This window comes from Danio aesculapii, chromosome 18 (genome assembly GCF_903798145.1).
Source record: "Danio aesculapii chromosome 18, fDanAes4.1, whole genome shotgun sequence".
NCBI lineage: Eukaryota > Metazoa > Chordata > Actinopteri > Cypriniformes > Danionidae > Danio > Danio aesculapii.
The window spans coordinates 4427802-4448474 of record NC_079452.1 but is presented as its reverse complement, the minus strand read 5'-3'; the positions used below and the strand labels follow the sequence as shown (position 1 = coordinate 4448474).

General features: G+C 34.8%; 1 protein-coding gene across 5 annotated transcripts in view; it reads right to left on the bottom strand.

Moving 5' to 3' along the window:
* Window positions 1-20673, bottom strand: part of rasgrp4 (RAS guanyl releasing protein 4) — a 51727-nt gene that overhangs the window by 15332 nt on the left and 15722 nt on the right. For all 5 annotated transcript variants that reach the window (XM_056478213.1, XM_056478210.1, XM_056478209.1 and 2 more), the window contains exons 6-10: window positions 13681-13822; window positions 13267-13440; window positions 11199-11315; window positions 5338-5613; window positions 3881-3961 (exon numbers count right to left, since the gene is read on the bottom strand). In XM_056478213.1, coding sequence (XP_056334188.1) covers window positions 3881-3961; window positions 5338-5613; window positions 11199-11315; window positions 13267-13440; window positions 13681-13822 — 790 coding nt within the window. The remainder of the gene's footprint in view (window positions 1-3880; window positions 3962-5337; window positions 5614-11198; window positions 11316-13266; window positions 13441-13680; window positions 13823-20673) is intronic.

The window sequence follows — 20673 nt, the reverse complement described above, 5'->3', positions numbered from 1 at the left end:
CATTATTTTTTTGGGGGTTGTGCTGTTTAATTCACAGAATTTCTAAAAAGTATGTTGTAAACTGTAAATTCGTCACATCCATAACGCATGTTTATTTTCCTCATTTAAAGTACAAAACATGTTTACAGATTGATATTTTTCTGATCTCATAGCTCTGTGGTCAGTACTTTTATAAAATATAAACAGATATTTCAATATAATGTTAATATAAACTTTTTATGTGAATTTATGTTGAGTTTTTACTGCAAATGTCACATCCACAACGTTGGAATTGCTCATAATCATGTTTATATAAACACTATAAATGAGGAGGATTTCTCTTCTCCTCAATCCCTGGTCAGAATGCAGACACATTGGAGCAGTGCAGCAGGTCTCTTGCCCTGACTATTTCAACCATTAACCCTGCCGATAATCTGAGGGGTTTTAACCATAGGCGAACACAGCAGCACAGATATAGGCGATGTATCTGAATGGTAACAAACTCAACTGATGAAAGACAAAGTCTGCTACTCTCCAATTCTTGTACAGTTCTCCCGACAAAAATGCTTGCTGCAAACTAACAGCTTTGCTCTATCCGCCCTGACAGCATCACAGGGAAAAACATGCAACAAACCCAGTAAATCATGAAAACAAACACATACGATCCTTCATGAACAGCTAAATACTGTGTGCCATGCGCGGACGCAGTCTCACAGCTTGGCAGGTCTGTCTTGCCTAGGAAAAGCACGTGCTCTCATGAATAATTAAGAAACAGGGTCTTCTCATAGGATAAGAAAACTCAGCTATGAATAATAATGAGAAACCGAAACGTCATCACTGGACAGGCCGATTGGCGATCTGTCACTGATTTTGATCTCACCCCAAAAATGATTTTAAACCTGGAAGATGAAACTAGCTGACAAAAGCTCATGATACTGTCTTAACTGATGCTCAACACATACAAATCTGTTAACATCACAAAAAAAGTACTCCAGGGTTTCTTCTTGAACCTTTAAACACCCATCAGTCATTTTAATAACAGTGTTTTGAATCTTTTATTCATTTTATTCATTCATATTCATTTTATTCAAATGTGTTGTTCTCCTTTGTGTTCTGCTATTTGATGAGAATATATAAACAAAAGAATGGGTTAGGGCAGAGTCAGTGTAAATAGCCTTTGCCAGCAGGGCAGTGTAAATATACACTCTGAAACAAAAAAACGGTGGTTAGAGACCTGACCGTTTTGTTTTGACGCTCAACACCAACTTGCACAAGATCAGCAACTGTGAAAACACTACACACACGAAGCTGGGCTGTTTGTAAAATGCGATCGCTCTTACAGGCGGAGTGGCCTTATGGGAAGTAATCGAAAAAAAAGGTTGTACGTAACAACACCCACACTGAAAGCGACCAAGATAAGGATCATGCGTCTTTCAGCACTGTGTGTCTTTGTGGTTTTCTTTGAAGTGTGCTTGCACAAAGAGGAGAACGCTAAGCCATGTACCCACACCTTAGCATGGGATACTCCCTGTCTAGAAACAGGTCACATACAAGGTCAGATTGTACCAAAACACGCAATAATATTAGCCGGTTGAATAATGTCTTATATGTAATCTGTGCCAAAAGTTTGTGTATGATGTCTTTTAGATGTTACAGACCAGAATGCTTTTCTACATTCTGAAGAAAATCTTGAGTGCTGCTGTCCCAGATACTGTAATACTAGGACACCGTTGGTGGTTGCCAGGGTGTTGCTGTGTGCTGTGCGCAAAGATGTTTTGAATTGTATTTAGGGTGTTCCTGGAGTGTGCTCTCTGGCTTCTTAATGGCCCACACCAAAAAAAAAACAGATATGATGGTGCATTTTCTTTCAAATCTGGGCTAACAAAGTACATTTAGTCTGTTTTGATATCATGCTGACTTTAGCATTGATTCAAGTATATTAATTAATAAGTTATCTGGTCCCCAGAGACTTTTAGTGGAATGCAAGCAGTTGAAAATGTGTTTTGAAGACAACCATTTCAAAAGTACAAATAAATTTAAATTAATTTAAATAGCATTTAAGTTATTTTAAATAAATAGTTTAATAAATGTTATTGAATATAAAATTAAAACAAGGTCATTAGGGGAGAATTTTTACATTTCTAAAAAAAATATAATATTTAAATAATTACAACAAAAAATTATTTAATAATATCTTAATAAATTAATAGTGAAAAACAAAAAAAAATACAGTGAATTAAGGCAAACAAAGACATAAAATGCAATTAAATAAGTAAAAACATACATAAAACTAATAATAATATAACTTTTATCAATAAATTGATTAGATCTTTATGAAACAAAATTATACACGTCTATGCAATACACGGCTGATCATATTTTGGTGTCCGTGACAGGTAATACATTAAAATTCCCTGCTAAATTAATGCAGATACAGTTAATCATAGTTTGGTCATTTTAGCTCAGACCCATTCAAAATAAACATACTGTAAACACACATTATTTCTGATTACAATAATTTATTAGCACATTTAAAAAAAGGAACATTACCTAATAATAATTATAAACTCTTTTAAATTTGTTAAATATTTTGTTAAATAACTAAGCTAACTAATGCTAACAAATGGAACCCTATATAAAAATCTGATATGGCAATATATGCAAATCACATATATCACATACACAATTATGTTGGGCATCACATCACTTCCAGTAGTCGACATTAGAAGTGGATCAAAAAAGAAGTGTATCATCCACTTCAAATGCTGATGACTGTACATAAAATATGCAACATATATTTCAAAATACTGAAAAAAATGCCTATTTACAGATGTGTAAAAACAAAGATTACAAATCTGTACATATTTTAAAATATCTCAGCTTATTACATATGTATTAATATACACTCACTGGCCACTTTATTAGGTACACCTTACTAGTACCGGTTTGGACCCCCTTTTGCCTTTAGAACTGCCTTAATCCTTCATGGCACAGATTCAACAAGGAACTAATGGAACAACAAGGAACCACAAGGAACTAATGGCCCATTTGTACTGATGGGCCCAAAGTGTTGCAAGAAAATATCCCCAACATCATTACACCACCACCAGCCTAAACCGTTGGTACAAGGCAGGATGGATCCATGCTTTAATGTTGTTGATGCCTAATTCTGACCCTCCCATCCGAATATCACAGCAGAAATCAAGACTCATCAGACCAGACAACATTTTTTCAATCTTCTATTGTGCAATTTTGGTGAGCCTGTGTGAACTGTAACCTCAGTTTCCTGTTCTTAGCAGACAGGAGGGGCACCTGGTGTGGTCTTCTGCTGCTGTAGCCCATCCACCTCAAGGTTTTATGTGTTGTGCACTCAGAGATGCTCTTCTGCAGACCTCGGTTGTAACGAGTGGCTATTTGAGTAACTGTTGCCTTTCTATCATCTTGAACCAGTCTAGCTATTCTCCTCTGACCTGTGGCGTCAAAAAGGCATTTGCACCCACAGAACTGCCACTCACTGAAAATCCCAGTAGATCAGCAGTTTCTGAAATATTAAGACCAGCCCGTCTGGCACCAACAACCATGATCAACAGCAGATCGTCTTGACCATGTCTACATGCCTAAATGCATTGAGTTGCTGCCATGTGATTGGCTGATTAATAAATTTGCGTTAACAAGCAGTTGGACAGGTGTACCTAATAAAGTGACCGGTAAGTGTATGTTCATAAAATATTTCCATACTCTATATCATATTTCTGTACTATACTGCAAAGTGTTACTACTGAAATGTACATATTAATAAATAAACTTAAGAAACAAACTGTATCATTGATGCTAATGTCGGGTTTTAGGGTTTTGACTGAATCCTTCACAAAAGCTGCAATATATGTATAGCCAGTATTACCTGTATTTTGGGGTTCTTGGGTTCCTTGGCATATGAAAGCTCATATATCTCATCCTCAGTGTAATACAAGTCTAGCGAGAGCTGTGGGCAAAGCAGAGCACAACGGATACACATGACAAAACAATCCACATCTCTCAGTATCACACACAAACAGTCCAGCATGACCACAGAAATGAGGGCTGCCCAGTCACATCCGAAAATACACTCTTAGGCTTATAAATAGATGAATGCTGGTCCGGAAATGAAGCTAAACGTTACGTGCTCCTAAACAGCCACCATTATTCCATGTGTGTACAGTCTAAACACATTAGTCGCTGCCTTCAATTTTTTAAGTTGAATCAAATTGACCTTTACAAGTCATTTCAACTTAAAATACATACAACTGACTTAATATATGAAATAGAATTTTGTAAAACATCAAAAAATGTTTGGTTACTGTCGGTAAACTGTTAACTTGGTTAAATGGTTAACTTATTTTAGTCAAAGCAACACAAAAACATGTCATCATCGTTGTGTGTAATTAGTTACTGTAATTCAATTGCTTTTCTGATGAAAAGGTAAGGACTTTTTTGCTTTTATGTAATTTATTTACAGTTACTTATAAAATACTTGCCTTAAAAATAAAGTTAAGGATTAAAGCCTTAGGGTATCGAGACATTTGTGCCTCCATTACACTGCAAACCACAGGAGAGGGAAAATTCTTCAGCAGGATAGCGCTCCTCATACTTCAGCCTCCACATCAAAATTCCTGAACTTTAAGGTGTTCTAGGATTAACCAGCCCAGTCACCAGACATGAACATTATAGAGCATGTCTGGGGTAAGATGAAGGAGAAGGCATTGAAGATGAATCCAAAGAATCTTGATGAACTCTGGGAGTCCTGAAAAAACGCCATGTTTTTCGTATAGAAATACATTTTGCTCAATAATTTTTTAACCAAAGAAATTTACATTTATGATGTATGAAATGTGGAGTTATTACCAGTTTTTAATAATTACCAGTTTAAGTAACAAGTAATGCATTACTTTTAAAAATTAAATAATAATATTTGAGTTACTTTTTTGTTTGGTTAATTCGCTTTTAAAAAATTGCTGAATTCCCGCACACAATGAGAGAATCAATGCCTTTGCACTGATATTTAAAGGCAATTTTAGCATTGAGCATTCCTTAATTAAGTAACTTTTTAGACAAAAATAATGAAATGATATTAAAAATAATAAAAAGTAATTTAAATACAATTTAATAATGTAATTAATAATCAGTAATTAATAATTTTTTTAAAGTAACTAACCCAACACTGTTTTTTGTGACTTGGAAATTATATTGTAATTTTTTACAGTGTATTCATACAACAAACACTACCAAGAAGACACTACCAAGGTTTTCTAGTAAAAATCTATTTGTTTGCTCCTTCTTGCTGTCAAAGCAGCCTTTTTTTGTTTTCATCATGTGTCTCACCGTTAGCAGGTGCAGCAGGTCTTTGTTGGCCTCAAACGGTGGAGTGCAGTCATGGATGGCCAACAGGTCACTGATGTTGCTGTATAAATGCTGCAGTTTGCCCAGGTTGATCTTATCATCCTCCAAGTAATCTGGCAGCGCTTCATTGAGGGAGATCAGGTCTTTCAGATGAACACCCAAGATGGGAACCTTGAAGCCTGCACATTCGCTGTACACACGCCTGTAGTTTGAGTAGTTGCTGTAGGAGGACAGCAGTTCTGTGAGCTCACTGAGAGTCTGGAAGAGGAAGAAAGCAACATGAATTGTTATTATATTGGTATAGAGATACTTAGAGAAAAAATTGTTTATCAGAAAAGTGGTTCTAATTGGATGTGCAATGTTAAATGTAAAAGTTATTTCATGTGTTATGTTTTCAGCTCCTATGCTCTCCCTGTACTCTGTTTATTTATTTATTTGTTTATTTTTTTTATCTGCTAGTTAGTTAGTTAGTTAGTTAGTTAGTTAGTTAGTTAGTTAGTTAGTTAGTTAGTTAGTTAGTTAGTTAGTTAGTTAGTTGGTTATTATACAATTCTGCACAGAAATTATAAAATGATAAAAGACAGATTCTGTCTGGCTCTGCTAATTCATTCATTCATTTTCTTTTCAGCTTAGTCCCTTTATTAATCTGGGGTCGCCACAGCGGAATGAACCGCCAACTTACCCAGCATGTTTTTACGCAGCGGATGCCCACAAAATATTTCTTTCTTCTGTTGAACACAAAACAAGATACTTTGAAGAATGTTAGGAATAAACATGAAAAAAGAATGCCTATTTTTTCCCAACATTCTTCAGTATATTTTCTTTTGTGTTCAACAGAAGGACAACTCAAACAGGTTTATAACAAGCAGAGGATGAATAGATGATGGCAGAATTTTCTTTTTTTTAGGGGTAAACTGTCTCTTTAAATTCACACTAAACCCCACACTACACAGACATGAAGGTACAAAAATGGTCTCTGTGGCAGTACCTTTATAAAAGTACATTTTTGTACTCTTTAATTAAAAATAAGTACAAGGATGTCAGCTGACATCAAATATAATTCTTGATATTCTTTCACTTGATAAAACAAAGTAAACTGTGACTTTTACCCACAGATTTTTCATATAATGGAGTAAAAAGCAACAGGAAGTCAAAAAAGCTGCTGCACAGAGTCTGGAAAAAATATTGACGTTCAGATTTTATGAGTTTGGTTGACAGCAGAGGCTACAGGCTGTCTTTGAGGATAACCATGAACCAACCACCAAGTGTTATGTAAATATTGTCATACCAACATTCGTATGAATTAATTTGGTTGATTATAATCCAACACAAATTCATCCTGATAATACCAGATAATGTTGATAGAAAGGTACAGAATCCTTTCTATCAACATTATCTGGTATTATCAGGATTAATTTGTTCCATCACAGTTGAACCACAAAGAACTGATTTATTGCAATATTTGATTGCAGTTTTCTGAACTAAAAAGAATAAACTGTGATAATGTTAGAAGGTGTCTGAATAACCTTTAGTTTTACTGTAGTTAATGTAGCATGAGTTGGAAATTCTGATGGACCATGCGTAAAGATAAATTACTGGTTGTAAAAACAAACAAAGGATCTAAATGCAAAATGGAAATGACACAGTATTATTATCTATAATAAAACTCAATCAAGAATGACTTTATAGAGGTTGTGAATGATTTGAAACCAACAAAAAGATGCTTAAAAAAACTTTAATTTGAGGCAAGGGTGTCCAAATTCTGTGCTAGAGGGCTGGTGTCCTGCTGAGTTTAGCTCCAACTTGCTTCAACACATCTGCCAGGAAGTTTCTAGCTTGATTAGCTGGTTTAGGTGTGTTTGATTAGGGTTGGAGCTAAACTCTACTGGGCACCGAGTTTCTTGTTTTTAAAGATATAGATAGAAAGGATATTTTGAACAACATGAAAGCCGATAGCCATTGGCATCCATAGTAGGGAAATATTTATGTACATTATGTAACGGCTACCGCACTCTTCAAAATATCTTCTTTTGTGTTCAACAGATGAAAGAAACCCAACCAGGATGACATATTTTTCAGTTTTTGGTAAAATACCCCGTTAATATTTTCTTGTATTATGTGGCTGTTTTGCATTTATTTATGCTTCAGAATTACATTATCGGAGCTGAATTTCTAAATTAATGTAGAAAAGTGACTTTTGTCAAGATTTTTAGTAATTTCACACAATATATCACCTTTGTTAGTCATGCAGATTACGATACAAAACATGCTAACACAATGGCAGTGTTTTTTCAGTAGTTTTATGAATTTAGAGGTTTTATTGCCTAATATTTTGGTTCAAACAGCTAAAATTGTGTCTGCAGAGTTACATTTTCAACGTTTATGGAGCAATATCAAGGTCAAGGTCCCATACAGAAATTCAAAAGCGTAAATGAACAAAAAAATACCTGTTCAGTGTTCATTCATTCATTTATTTTAATTTTTTCCTGTTATCAGGTAGGTTTTTTAATCTAATCAATAGTAATCCATGTAGTCAATGTCATTTGATTAAGTTGATGTTGTAATGTTCCGTATTTTATTTTTAAGGATTTTCATGTCTGTACTTCATCATAAGTTGCCAAAACAGCTTGTGTTTTTAGTTTCATCCACAGCTCACAGCAATTGCAAAATGAATTGATGAATTGCAAAAGTTGGTGACATTACTCATAAAAAAATAATAATTAATTAAACTGCAAAAAATTAATAAATTGTGATTTTGCTGTGTAATTTATTAACCACTAGAGGGTTAAAATGTGTATAGTGTACATATTAATGATATAATTACCATATAGAATATAGAATGATCTATTATACTATTACATCCTTTATTAATTTTGGTTATGATCATTTAAACACATAACCACATAATGTTAAAGGCAAATAAAAAACATTTTAGCATGTTAGTTGTTACTAAGTCAAATCTATTCTTTCTTTCTTTCTTTCTTTCTTTCTTTCTTTCTTTCTTTCTTTCTTTCTTTCTTTCTTTCTTTCTTTCTTTCTTTCGTTCTTTCTTTCTTTCTTTCTTTCTCAATATTTACTTTGCACACATTGCACTTGCGTTTATGTTCTGTTTTAATAAAGTGATTTATAGTTCATATCTCAGAAACATTTCAACCTGAAGCAACATGTGCTGTGCCTCGCTCAAAGGCAAAACAGCAGGATTGTTTTTTCAGTTCTCTTTTCTGAACAGGACAGCAACTAAAACATTTATGTAAGGAGCCTGAATCCTTCAGTATGAACATGCCCACAATGAACCCGCAGGCCAAAAAAATCTAAACAGTCACTGAAGGCGATTGACTTCTGGTTGCTGTATGTGGATAATGTACACAGCACTAAGTAGCTTTAGTATAAATATGAGGGTTTTTTAAATTAATAAGAGTGTGTTGTACATTATTTTTCACAACCAATGACCTCTGAGCTAACATGGTGCAGCTGTTTCTAACGAATCAGCAAATCAATGTAAAGATTATTATAGATCAACTGCTAAAAGCTCAATGGAAATTTCTGTCATTTGCTTGCCCTCTGCTTGTTCTAATCTTGTATGAGTTATTTAAGATATTTTGGATTTTCCTTGTATTTTTAATAGGAATTATTGACTTTTTGGATAACAACATTGTTCAAAATATATTTTGTGTTCAATAGAAAACAGAAACGCATACAAGTTTGGAACAACTCAATGGTGAGTTCAATTTCATTTTTATGTGAATTATCACTTTAATCACAATCTTAAAAGAATAGTTCACTTAAAAATAAAAATTCGGTCATGGTTTACTCACCCCCACTAGCTCCAAACATGAACGGAGGTATATTGAAGAGTGTTGGAAAAGAGAAGCCACTGAATTCCATTGTATTTTTTGTTCCCACTATGGAAGTCAATGGCTTTTTTCCTATTCTTCATAATATTTTGTTTTGTGTTCAACAAAACAAAGAAACTCATAAAAGTTTAGAACCACTTAAGTGTGAGGAAATGATGAGGAAATGTTTAGTTATATAACATTTTTTAATTTTTCATCACTTTCATATGATTAATGTGTAAAAGGGTTGCTGTTTTGAGAGTGCGAGTATGACTGTTATACCATGGTGTAGTTATATTCTCTCTCGCCTTTTTTAATTTGATGCGTGCCACAGTATATAGTGTGCTAGTAAAGATGGCATCCATACTGCTGGTTACTACATCAAGGTCATTTGCGTTTGCGGGTGCATTTCGAAATAGAGAAAGATCAGGTAAGTTATTTGTGAATTCATCTTTGGTGGACAGAACGATAGTTCAACTAGGGCGATATATTGGAGCGGATCTGCTAATTTTAGGTAAACACAGCTTTTATAGTAAGAGGTAGTGGTCTGTAATATCATCACTTTGTGGTATAATGTCTACATCAATGACCTCAATTCCTTAAGACAGAATTAGATCTAGTGTGTGCTGTAAGCGATGGATTGGACCAACAACGTTTTGCTTTATCCCAAGTGAGTGTAGTAAATCCATAAACGCGAGCCCTAATGTGTCGTTAGCGTCATCTATGTGGATGTTAAAGTCTCCTACATATTTTATCAGATTTAACTAGTAAGTCAGAGATGAAATCAGAAAACTCTTTTTGAAAATTTACATAGGGTCTTGGGGGTCTATATATGGTGATTAGAGCGAGAGATAACATAGGTTTTTGCAAAATGTCCGGAAGCATAACATTAACCGCTAATACTTCAAAGGAGTTACACTACGGACAATTAAGTCTTCCCAATTCACCTCTTTCTTCCCAATTCAAGCTCAGCAGAAGCATAAAAAAGACAAACTAATGAAACTGGCCAATTTTGTCCACATCTATTCATTCATTCTTTTTCTTTTCGACTTAGTCCCTTTATTAATCAGGGGTCGCCACAGCGGATTGAACCGTTAACTTATCCAGCATATGTTTTGCGCAGCGGATGCCCTTCCAGCCGCAACCCATCACTAACAAACACCCATACACTCCTGCATTCTCACACATACACTATGGCCAATTTATCTTATTCAATTCACCTGTACCGCATGTCTTTGGACTTGTGGGGGAAACCAAAGCGACCGGAGGAAACCCATGCAGACACGGGGAAAACATGCAAACTCCACACAGAAATGCCAACTGACATTTTACTAGATGTCACTTTGTAGAGCTGCACATCGATGGATTGCTCTTCAGTGTTTGGACTCTCAGTAGTGATAATTAAACCACACTGAACTGAGCTAAACTGAACTGAACTTAAATTTTGACTGAACTGCACTGTTTCAATTAACTATGATCTTTTATGTGAAGTTGCTTTGACAATCTTCATTGTAAAAGCGTTATACAAATAAAGGTGAATTGAATTGAATTGAAAAATTCGAAAGCAATATCTGTATTTTCATTAGTTTGTTTGCAATAATTCTTGATTGGTGATTACTATTAAATTTTTTCAGTGACCACTGTAGTTTTTCTTTCTTCAATGGAAGGTTACCAACAATATGATTAATTATGTTTTGATATATTTAGGTAAAGAATATTACGTAAAGAAATTTATATTGTGTCTTTAATGCAAGGGTACCAACAATATTGTCCAGGTCTGTAGTTAGTATTGAGATCATTTTTTAACCCTCAGATTCCACATTTAAAAACAGTCAAAATTTATCCTATCACAACAAATTGCACATCAATGGAAAGCTATTTATTCAGCTTTCAGATGAAGTACACATCTCAGTTTTCTAAAATTGACACATATAGACTGGTTTTGTGATCCGGGGTCACAAACAGTTGCTCAAAGAGGATGTGGGCAGCAATGCTGAGGGTCAGACTGACCTTTGTGACATCAGAGGACAGCAGGCTGGCAGTATCTTTGAGACGAGAGATAGAGCTGTGGCATAAACCTCCAATCACCGCCATCAGAGTATTGAAATTCTGCAGAGATCTCAACTTCTGCTCAAAAAATAAATAAAAAGACAAGAAAACACAATAAATTGTACTATTACGTTCTTTATATGCATGGCAACTTGCAAGCCGCTTACATCCTCTTTCCTGTAAAAAGCACTTGAAAGCAACAGTTATGCAACAGCTCTCCTTGATCATTTCCCAATACCGGAAGATTACTCTCAAATAAGCACACTTGTTTCAGATTTCCCCACTCCAATCTAATTGACGCATTTGCTTTTTCCTTGGTGTTTTCTTCAGGTTGTCTCATTACATGTTGTCTCAGTACTTTTATGTTTTCATGGTTCAATGCAGGACAGCACATGAAGCACACATTACGCAATCCTTTCCTTTCAACGTTTCAACACATGAAACGATTGGGCATCTTCAAAGTGAGCTGTCGTATATTGACATGGTCTGATGAATTGTCATGATTTTAAAATGTGTCATACCTCAAACGTCATGTCGTAAAATTGTTTTAAATGAGTAAGATGGACGGATATCATAGACAATCTGAAAAACGCATGGCCACAGGTTTGGAGTTTAACCACATGTTTTGTCATGCAGGCATACAGCACATTTTACGTCAGTGTCTTTATGGAAAATTACAGCAGTGCTAGAGTATTACTGATTTACATACATATTTCAACATGTCCTATCCTTTCATTTTCACATCCACAACTGAGCAGTGACTCCTCACTTTTTATAGTGACCTATTGGTCTTTAAAGTTTTATACAACTAATTCTTATCAATTTCAAAACAATTCTTCATTAAAGGATCCAAACCAAGTAGATAAAAAAAAAATAATAAAATATATATATATATATATATATATATATATATATATATATATATATATATATATATATATATATATATATATATATATATATATATATATATATATATATATATATATATATTTATTTTTTATTTTTTTTTTTTTTCAGTTTAATAGAAGACAGAAACTCAAACATGTTTGGTGAAGGGTTAATCAATGGTGATTAAATTTTCATTTTTGGGTGATCTTTAAAGAAAAAAAGAGGAAAAATGGATACAAGGCTGCATTAATTATAGAGATAGTTCAACAAAATTATAATTCACTGGTAATTTATTCATAACGTCAACAGCTATTGATTATATTTATATTAAAAGCATATAAATTAAACACAAAATAACACAAGTGTCTCCTAATGATTCATTAAGCAATTATGAATCAAAATACTGAACAATTCTTACTTTCCTTTAATTGCTTTAAACCTAATATTTTCTTTATGCTGTTGAACACAAAAGCAGATATACAGAAAAGCAGATAAACTTGGTAAGCTGTGACCATTGACTTTCATAGTATTTATTTTTCCTATCATGGATGTCAATGGTTACAGGTTTTCAGTTTTTTTTTCAGGTTTTCTTGTTCAGCAGAAGAAAGAAACTCATAAAGCAACCACTTGAGGGAGAGTAAACAGTGAATAAATTTTTACTTGTAGGGGGGTGCATCCTGCATACTGTTGAGGTCAGAATTATTAGCCCTCCTGAATTATTATTAAAATTAAAATTATATATTTTTCCCCAATTTCTGTTTAACAGAAAGATTTTTTTTCAACACATTTCTAAACTTTTATCATTGGTATGATGACAGTACATACTTTTTTCGGCAATATATTATATATTAGGCAAGCTGGGGAGTCATTGTATAACAGTGGTTTGTTCTGTAGACTGCTATAAACTGCTTTTATTCTAGCTGAAAAAACAAACAAACAAACAAACAAACATACAAACAAACAAACAAACAAATAAGACTTTCTCCAGAAGAAAAAATATTATAGGAAATACTATGAACAATTCCTTGCTCTGATAAGCATAATTTGGGAAATATTTGAAAAAGAAAAAAAATCCCAGGAGGGTTAATAATATTGACTTCAACTGTATGTGTGTGTGTGTATGTGTCTATATGAATACCTGTGCTACATGAATGAACTTGGTGAAGACCTCTGCCCTCTGCTGTGACGTGTGTCTGTTGAGGATCATGAGCTGCACCCACTGTGAGACTCCATTGCACAGCATGACTGATCGCTCCAGAGCAGGATTGTCCCGGACTGAGCCATGAACCACATAACTGCGGTAATCCAGGAACTAACGTGACACACACAAATAAACAGAATCAACAGATGTACCAGCCAGTCACCCAAAACGATCGGCGAGACACAACGATTCTCTGATATGAATGGGCACGTACAGGTATGAGTGTAATGGGTGTGATCATAGTAGTTTTATTAGTCAGCGGTATTCACCCATCAGATCAATTTTACACTTGCTTCAGAACATCTGTTCAGATAATGTGAGTGAAGCTGTCATCCGGGGAGAGTGACTTACTGAAACGTTGCAGAAGTTTTTGAACTCTAGATAGCTGAGGTGTTCAGCCATCTCATCCGGCTCCATGTGGTCAAACAGCAGAGAAACCTTCCGTTTCTTGACCAGGGGAGAGGGAGTCTGGGAAATATTCACTGGAGGATTACTGGAATCACATATAGTGATGGACAGACAAAAATCAAACAGATTATAACAAATCAGAGCAGAATCAAAACAAGATATAAACTTTTCAGAGCATAAAAATAATTTATATGATTTGATCATACTGTATATGTATATTTACATGTATAAAGTGTTATAAAGTAAATATACAGTAATTAAGTATTAATACAATATGAAGTGTTCAAATGCTTAAAACCCCTTAGTGCCATCTGAAACTGTTTTTTCACAGCCTGTGTAGGTTCAGTACTTTCACTTTTATGGCAATGACTAGTTCTTTTCATTGCCTTTAATGTAAAATATCTGAACATAAATTTAGATGACTGAGAAAACATTTTTGAAGTAAATTTTCAGATGATGCTTAGAGGCTTTACTTCTGAACTCTTCGGGCTCTATTTTAACCATATAGGTGCAAAGTCTAAAGCACTTGGTGCAAAAGCATTAAGGGCATGTCCAAATCCACTGCTATTTTAAGGACAGAAAAATCTGCTCTGCGCCGCAGCCCATGGTCTAACAGGGTTGAGCTTATTCTCTTAATGAGTTATAGGTGTGTTTTGAGAATAAATCATTCCCTTTAAGAGTCAGTTGCGTTGCGTCATGGCGTATTTGCTATTTACATGGTGGACTTTGTAAGTGGAAAACCTGGACGCTTCACTAGTGAGAAAACAGTTAAACAGACCATCTGCAGCTCGGGGATAAAGAATGAGCCTTCTCTAATTGGCCTTTACTTTCACTTTCTCTTCCCCTCTTTCATGGATAAGGAAATGATGTTGTTATCACAGACATCCATTAGCCTACATAATTAATTTCGTTTGTTAAGCGCAAAGATTTGTTTCAAAACTATTTCTAAATTCAGTTCTAATTTCCAGCAAATGAATAAATGAACAATAATAACGAAGTGTGGTCAAAAAACACACAAACGTTATTTCCAAACACACATGCTATCATATGGTCCAAAACCAGACAGGTGGACAAATCTAAGCTTGTTTTTAATAAAACAAATTTAATATGCATTTAATAAATAATACTACTAATAATATTAACGTTATACAAAAGCACATTTTTATGAATAAACTAAAAAAGCCCTCCGAGATGAAGAAGGCATAAAGGCGGTGGTTTTTATATTTATGTAGAAAATAAATTTTTTGGTAATATTTTAAGTCTTTAATTATTTTTCATTTGTAAAGATATTTGCGTATTTCTGTACATCCTGTGTGTTTTAGGCAATGTTAAGCGAGGAGCACAACTAACGCCTCAGCGCTGGACTTTAGACCTGCTTTCAGCTGTCTATTTTAGTTCCTCAAAATAGCAAAGCGACAACAATCAGAATCAAAATCGGTTTTATTGCCAAGTGTGCTTACACATACAAGGAATTCGTTTTGGCTACAGAAGTTTCCAGTGTACATAAAGTGACAAGTGACAACACAAAATAAAAGCTCAAAAAGCTCTGGATGTTGAATTGTGTGTACAGATTTGTTATAAATATACAAGTTATAAGGTGCCGTGTACAAATGCGTATGAGAAAGTATTGCACATGTTTATTGCACAGTAGGGGCATATTAACTGTTCATGAGGGAGATGGCATGAGGAAAGAAACTTTTCCTGTGTCTAGCTGTTTTTGTGCTTGGTGCTCTGTAGCGCTGACCAGACGGTAACAGTTCAAACAATAAGTGCGCTGGGTGTGAGGGGTCCAGAGTGATTTTGCAAACCCTTTTACTCACTCTGGAAGGGTTGTGCCAGTGATTCGTTCAGCAATCCGGACTATTTGCTGTAGTCTACGGAGCTCGTTTTTTGCAGCTGAGCCGAACCAGACGGTGATTGAAGTGCAGAGGATGGTTTGAATGACAGCTGAGTAGAACTGTACGAGCAGCTCCTGTGGCAGGTTGAACTTCCTCAGCTGACGAAGGAAGTACAGTCTCTGCTGGGCTTTCTTCACAATAGAGTCTATGTGAATGTCCCACTTCAGATCCTGAGAGATGGTGGTGCCCAGGAACCTGAAAGACTCTACTGCGGCCACAGTGCTGTTCATGATGGTGAAAGGGGGGAGTGCACGGGGGTTTCTCCTAAAGTCCATTATCATCTCCACCGTTTTGAGCGTGTTCAGCTCCAGGTTGTTGTATCTGCACCATAAAGCAAGCCGCACCACCTCCTGTCTGTATGCAGACTCATCACCATTCCAGATGAGGCCGATAACAGTAGTGTCCTCCGCAAACTTAAGGAGCTTGGTGGAGAGGTCTTTTGCGGTGCTGTCGTTGGTGTACAGGGAGAAGAGCAGTGGGTAAAGAACACATACCTGGGGGCAACAGTGCTGATGGTGCGGCTGTCTGATGTGATTTTGCCCATTCTTACTAGCTGTTGTCTATCTGTCAGAAAGCTGGTGATCCATTGACAGACAGAGCTAGGAACAGAGAGCTGGGTCAGTTTGTACCCGAGCAATGATGGGACGATGGTGTTGAAGGCAGAACTGAAGTCCACGGACAGAATCCTTGTGTAGTTCCCTGGTTTGTCCACATGTTGTAGGGTATAATGCAGTCCCAAGTTGACTGCATCATGCACAGACCGTTTTGCTCTATAGGCAAACTGCAGGGGGTCCATCAAAGGTTCAGTGATGACCTTCAGATATGCTAGCACCAGTCTTTCAAATTACTTCATGGCCACAGATGTAAAGGCAACAGGTCTGTAGTCATTAAGTCCTGTGATCTTTTGCTTCTTCGGGATTGGGATGATGGTGGAGCGCTTAAAGCAGGATGGAACTTTGCACTGTTCCAGCGATCTGTTGAAGATCTGTGAGAAAATGGGAGCCAGCAGGTCAGCACAGGTTCTCAGACAGGCTGGTGAAACACCGTCTGGGCCTGGTGCTTTCCTTCTCTTCTGTTTCCTGAAGATCTGACGTACATTATTCTGTCCAATGCGCCCTAACACACCTCTTTTCTAGACCAGAACACCCATAAGTCCACAAAAAGGCACAAATGGATTTGCTAATTAAAACATATGGCGGAAAATGGGTAAATTAAGGTTGCGTTGGTCTGAAGATAGCAACATGTCGGGGCAAACACGTCTTGCGCCTTATTTTGCCAGATGTATGATAGGGCCCTTCATGCTATATTTGCGTATTTTAATTAAATACTGTATTACTGTATATTTACTTTTTCAATTATTGATCAAATGATTGAAAACATTATGAGTCCACTTTAAAAACCCAAGATTTACTCAGGAGTTACTTGATTTATTAGGTATGGGTAGGCCAACACAGAATCTGCGTGCGCAGAAATCAGCAGACTAGCCCATCATTGAGTCTATTTATTTAGTTGTGTAAATGTGTGTACATTTTTATTTAATCAGTTTTTAAACTAATTTCAGAGATATAACTGACTAATATGACAATGTTCAAATAATTTATTTACAATACCGTTTGTTAAGTATTATTTTTTGTCTTTCAGTAGATATTTTATATAAGAGACTTGCTTTGTATACCGAACAATTGAATCTAATTGGATTTGCATTGTAAACATTAAATAAAGTTAAAAAGGTATTTTTTTTATTTCAATATATTAAGTTTTTAGTTATGATACTTGCAAAATCATTTCACATAAATCCACAGATTTTTTTTTACAAAATTCTGCGTAGAAATAGCAAAAAATATCTGCAGATTCTGTCTGGCCATATAAGGGTTTAAAGAAATGTTAATATTTGAAAAATTCTATAAAGTTCCTATTTCATTTCTTCCAAATTTTATTCCAAAGTCAAAAAATTGTTATATAGAGCATTTTTATTCTCTTTTTTCTGACAGTTTATTAGAATAGCACACATTTTCATTTGTTGTGATTGAAAATAAAAGCTATTGCACCAAATATTAATTTGTTATCATCTCTTAAACACTGTAAAAACAAGTTGGTATTGTGTTCTCAATAATTAATATAAAATGTCTGATGACATGGCACTTTTTTGGATCACACTTTACAATAAGGTGTCATTAGTTAACATATTTACAAACCTGAACTAATATTAAAAAATACAGAATTGCAAAATCATAGTTCAACATTTACTAATGTGTTATTAAAATCCAAATTCATGCTTATTAAAGTCCCCATGAAATCAAAACTATCCATCTTGATTTTGTTAGCTCACATTGCTAGTTTTTGGTGAACAATTCATCTGTGTATGTCAACAAGAAAAAAAAGGTTTGCCTTTCTAATCTCTAATTGAAATCTGAAAATGCACTTCCTGTATTTTTTTAGTTAAATTGTCAAATTACATATATCTTAGTAATCTGACAATGTAACTAAAAAAAAACCCAAATATGAATAAATAGATGTATACACTTCATTGTTCGTGTTACCCATTTTTATATACAAACAAAATGCTCTAAATGACAACATTTGTATTTTACATTTGAAAGAAATGTCATCAGTAGTCTACAGAATAAAACAAAAATTACCTTAAGCAATTACTCAAACACAAATCTATAAATCGTAAATACATAAAAACGGAGAATTTTCAAATGGTCTCTTAATTTTTTGTTATAAATGTTAAGTAAATCTCCTAAACCAGTGCTTCCCAGCCATATTCCTGGAGGACCACCAGCTCTGCACATTTTCCGTGTCTCCTTAACCAAATGTGTTTGATCTAGTTTTGTGTGTCACAGACAAAGGAGACATCCAAAACATGCAATGTTGGTGGTCCTTCAGGAATGTGGTTGAGAAACACTGTCCTAAATCATCAGTACATGTGCGTATGGATCATGACTCACTCCATAAACTGCTAGGATTTACATCACAGTAACCATATCACTAGTTTTAACTAAACCACTATCAACAAAGGTCCACCAACACATTCATCACACATCACTTTTGATTAAAAGGATGCTTTGCAGAGCATGCTTCTGAAGTTTAAATTAAAGCACCAAACAAAAAAAGAAATAATTAAGCATCACAACCCCCCTCCCAAAAAAAAAAAAAAAAAATGGGCCAGAAAATGGGCTAAAGTGATCCAGTGTTAAGTTACTAAAGGTGCAAGTTGCAATATTTTGTAATTAGGGAGCGAGTACCAGTGGTGTGTAGGCCAAATTGGAATTGTTCCATTTCTTCTTCTTCTTCTCTAGAATGAATGGCATTTTTAAGGTCTAAACATGCTTACAAACTCTGCACACTCTTTGAAAAACTTTGCACATGTGCCAGAAGTGGTGAAAATTTACGTTTGTTTTGGGTTTTGAAAGTGGGTGTGGCAAAGTGGCTTGACAGAGCCACCTATGCGCGTTTTATGCACTGGCCCCAAAGCTACGTTTCACGCACACAAATGAAAATTGGCACACACATCAAACATGCCAAAACCTACAAAAAAAAAAGTCTTGGAGTGAAATTTTATACCCAACAGGAAGTCAGATATTTTCAACTACCTCTGCCGAAAAAGGACAGTTTTTTTTCCATTTCCAGGCGTTGTATTTTAACAAATTCCTCCTAGGGGTTTTATCAGATCAAAACCAAAATAGGGTATTGTCATATAAAGGCCTTGGCAATGGTAAATTGCGAAGATCTAGAGTTTTTGCTGAAGGGTGTGTCCGTGGCGTCCTCACAAACTTTGATGTTTCGCCACGAAACAGAAAGGTATTATAACTCAGCGCTACATTGTCTGATCTGCCTCAAAATTCACATTTGATAACAGTCCTGACCTGAACACGTTTACATGAATCTATATATATATATATATATATATATATATATATATATATATATATATATATATATATATATATATATATATATATATATATATATACACAGTTGAAGTTAGAATTATTAGCCTCCCTGTTTAATTTTTTCCCCAATTTCCGTTTAACGGAGAGAAGATTTTTTCAACACATTTCTAAACATAATAGTTTTAATAACTCACCTCAAATAACTGATTTATTTTATCTATATTTTATCTAAATAATATTTGACTAGATATTTTTCAAGACAGTTCTATACAGATTAAAGTGACATTTAAAGGCTTAACTAGATTAATTAGGGTAACTAGGCAGGATAGGATAATTAGGCAAGTTATTGTATAACGATGGTTTGTTCTGTAGACTATCGAAAAAAATATAGCTTAAAGGGGCTAATAATATTGACTGTAACATGGTTTTAAAAAACTGCTTTTATTCTAGCCGAGATAAAACAAATAAGGCTTTCTCCAGAAGAAGAAATATTATCAGACATACTGTGAAAATTTCCTTGCTCTGTTAAACACAACTTTGTAAATATAAAAAAAAACAAAAAACACTGTGGACACTGTAGACATAGACTTGAAGATTAATTTATCTAGAAACAAAAAAATTAACCCAGAAAGCGTTCAGAACAACTGCATAACTCATAGAATTTAATTTTCGATTTGTTATGTGCTTATTCTTATTCATGCTTTTTTCATGCTAAATCTAGCAACACTAATAATGTCATAAGTCCCTGTGATTTTGTGCACTGTGTATTCAGCAAAGCTAAATTACATTTACATTTAGTTATTTATCAGACGCTTTTGTCCAAAGCGACTTACAGTAGAGGAGGCATTCAGTGATTCAACAAGAGGCAATGCAAACACAAGAAGTGCTAATTATACAGGGGAATTTTTTTGTTTTTTTAGAGAGAGAGAAAAGAGTGTGTCTACAGGTGGTGACTTTTAATCAAGGTTCATCACAGCAGATGGAACCGCCATCTTAGAAATAAATAAACCATCTTTCATCAAACCACCTAAACATCATTATCATCTAAACACAACATTATGAACTGGATTGCTTTATTCTTAATACACATCACAAATGACAAGTGGCAACACTTCAAGAGCATGCTCTGTAAAGCAGCCTTC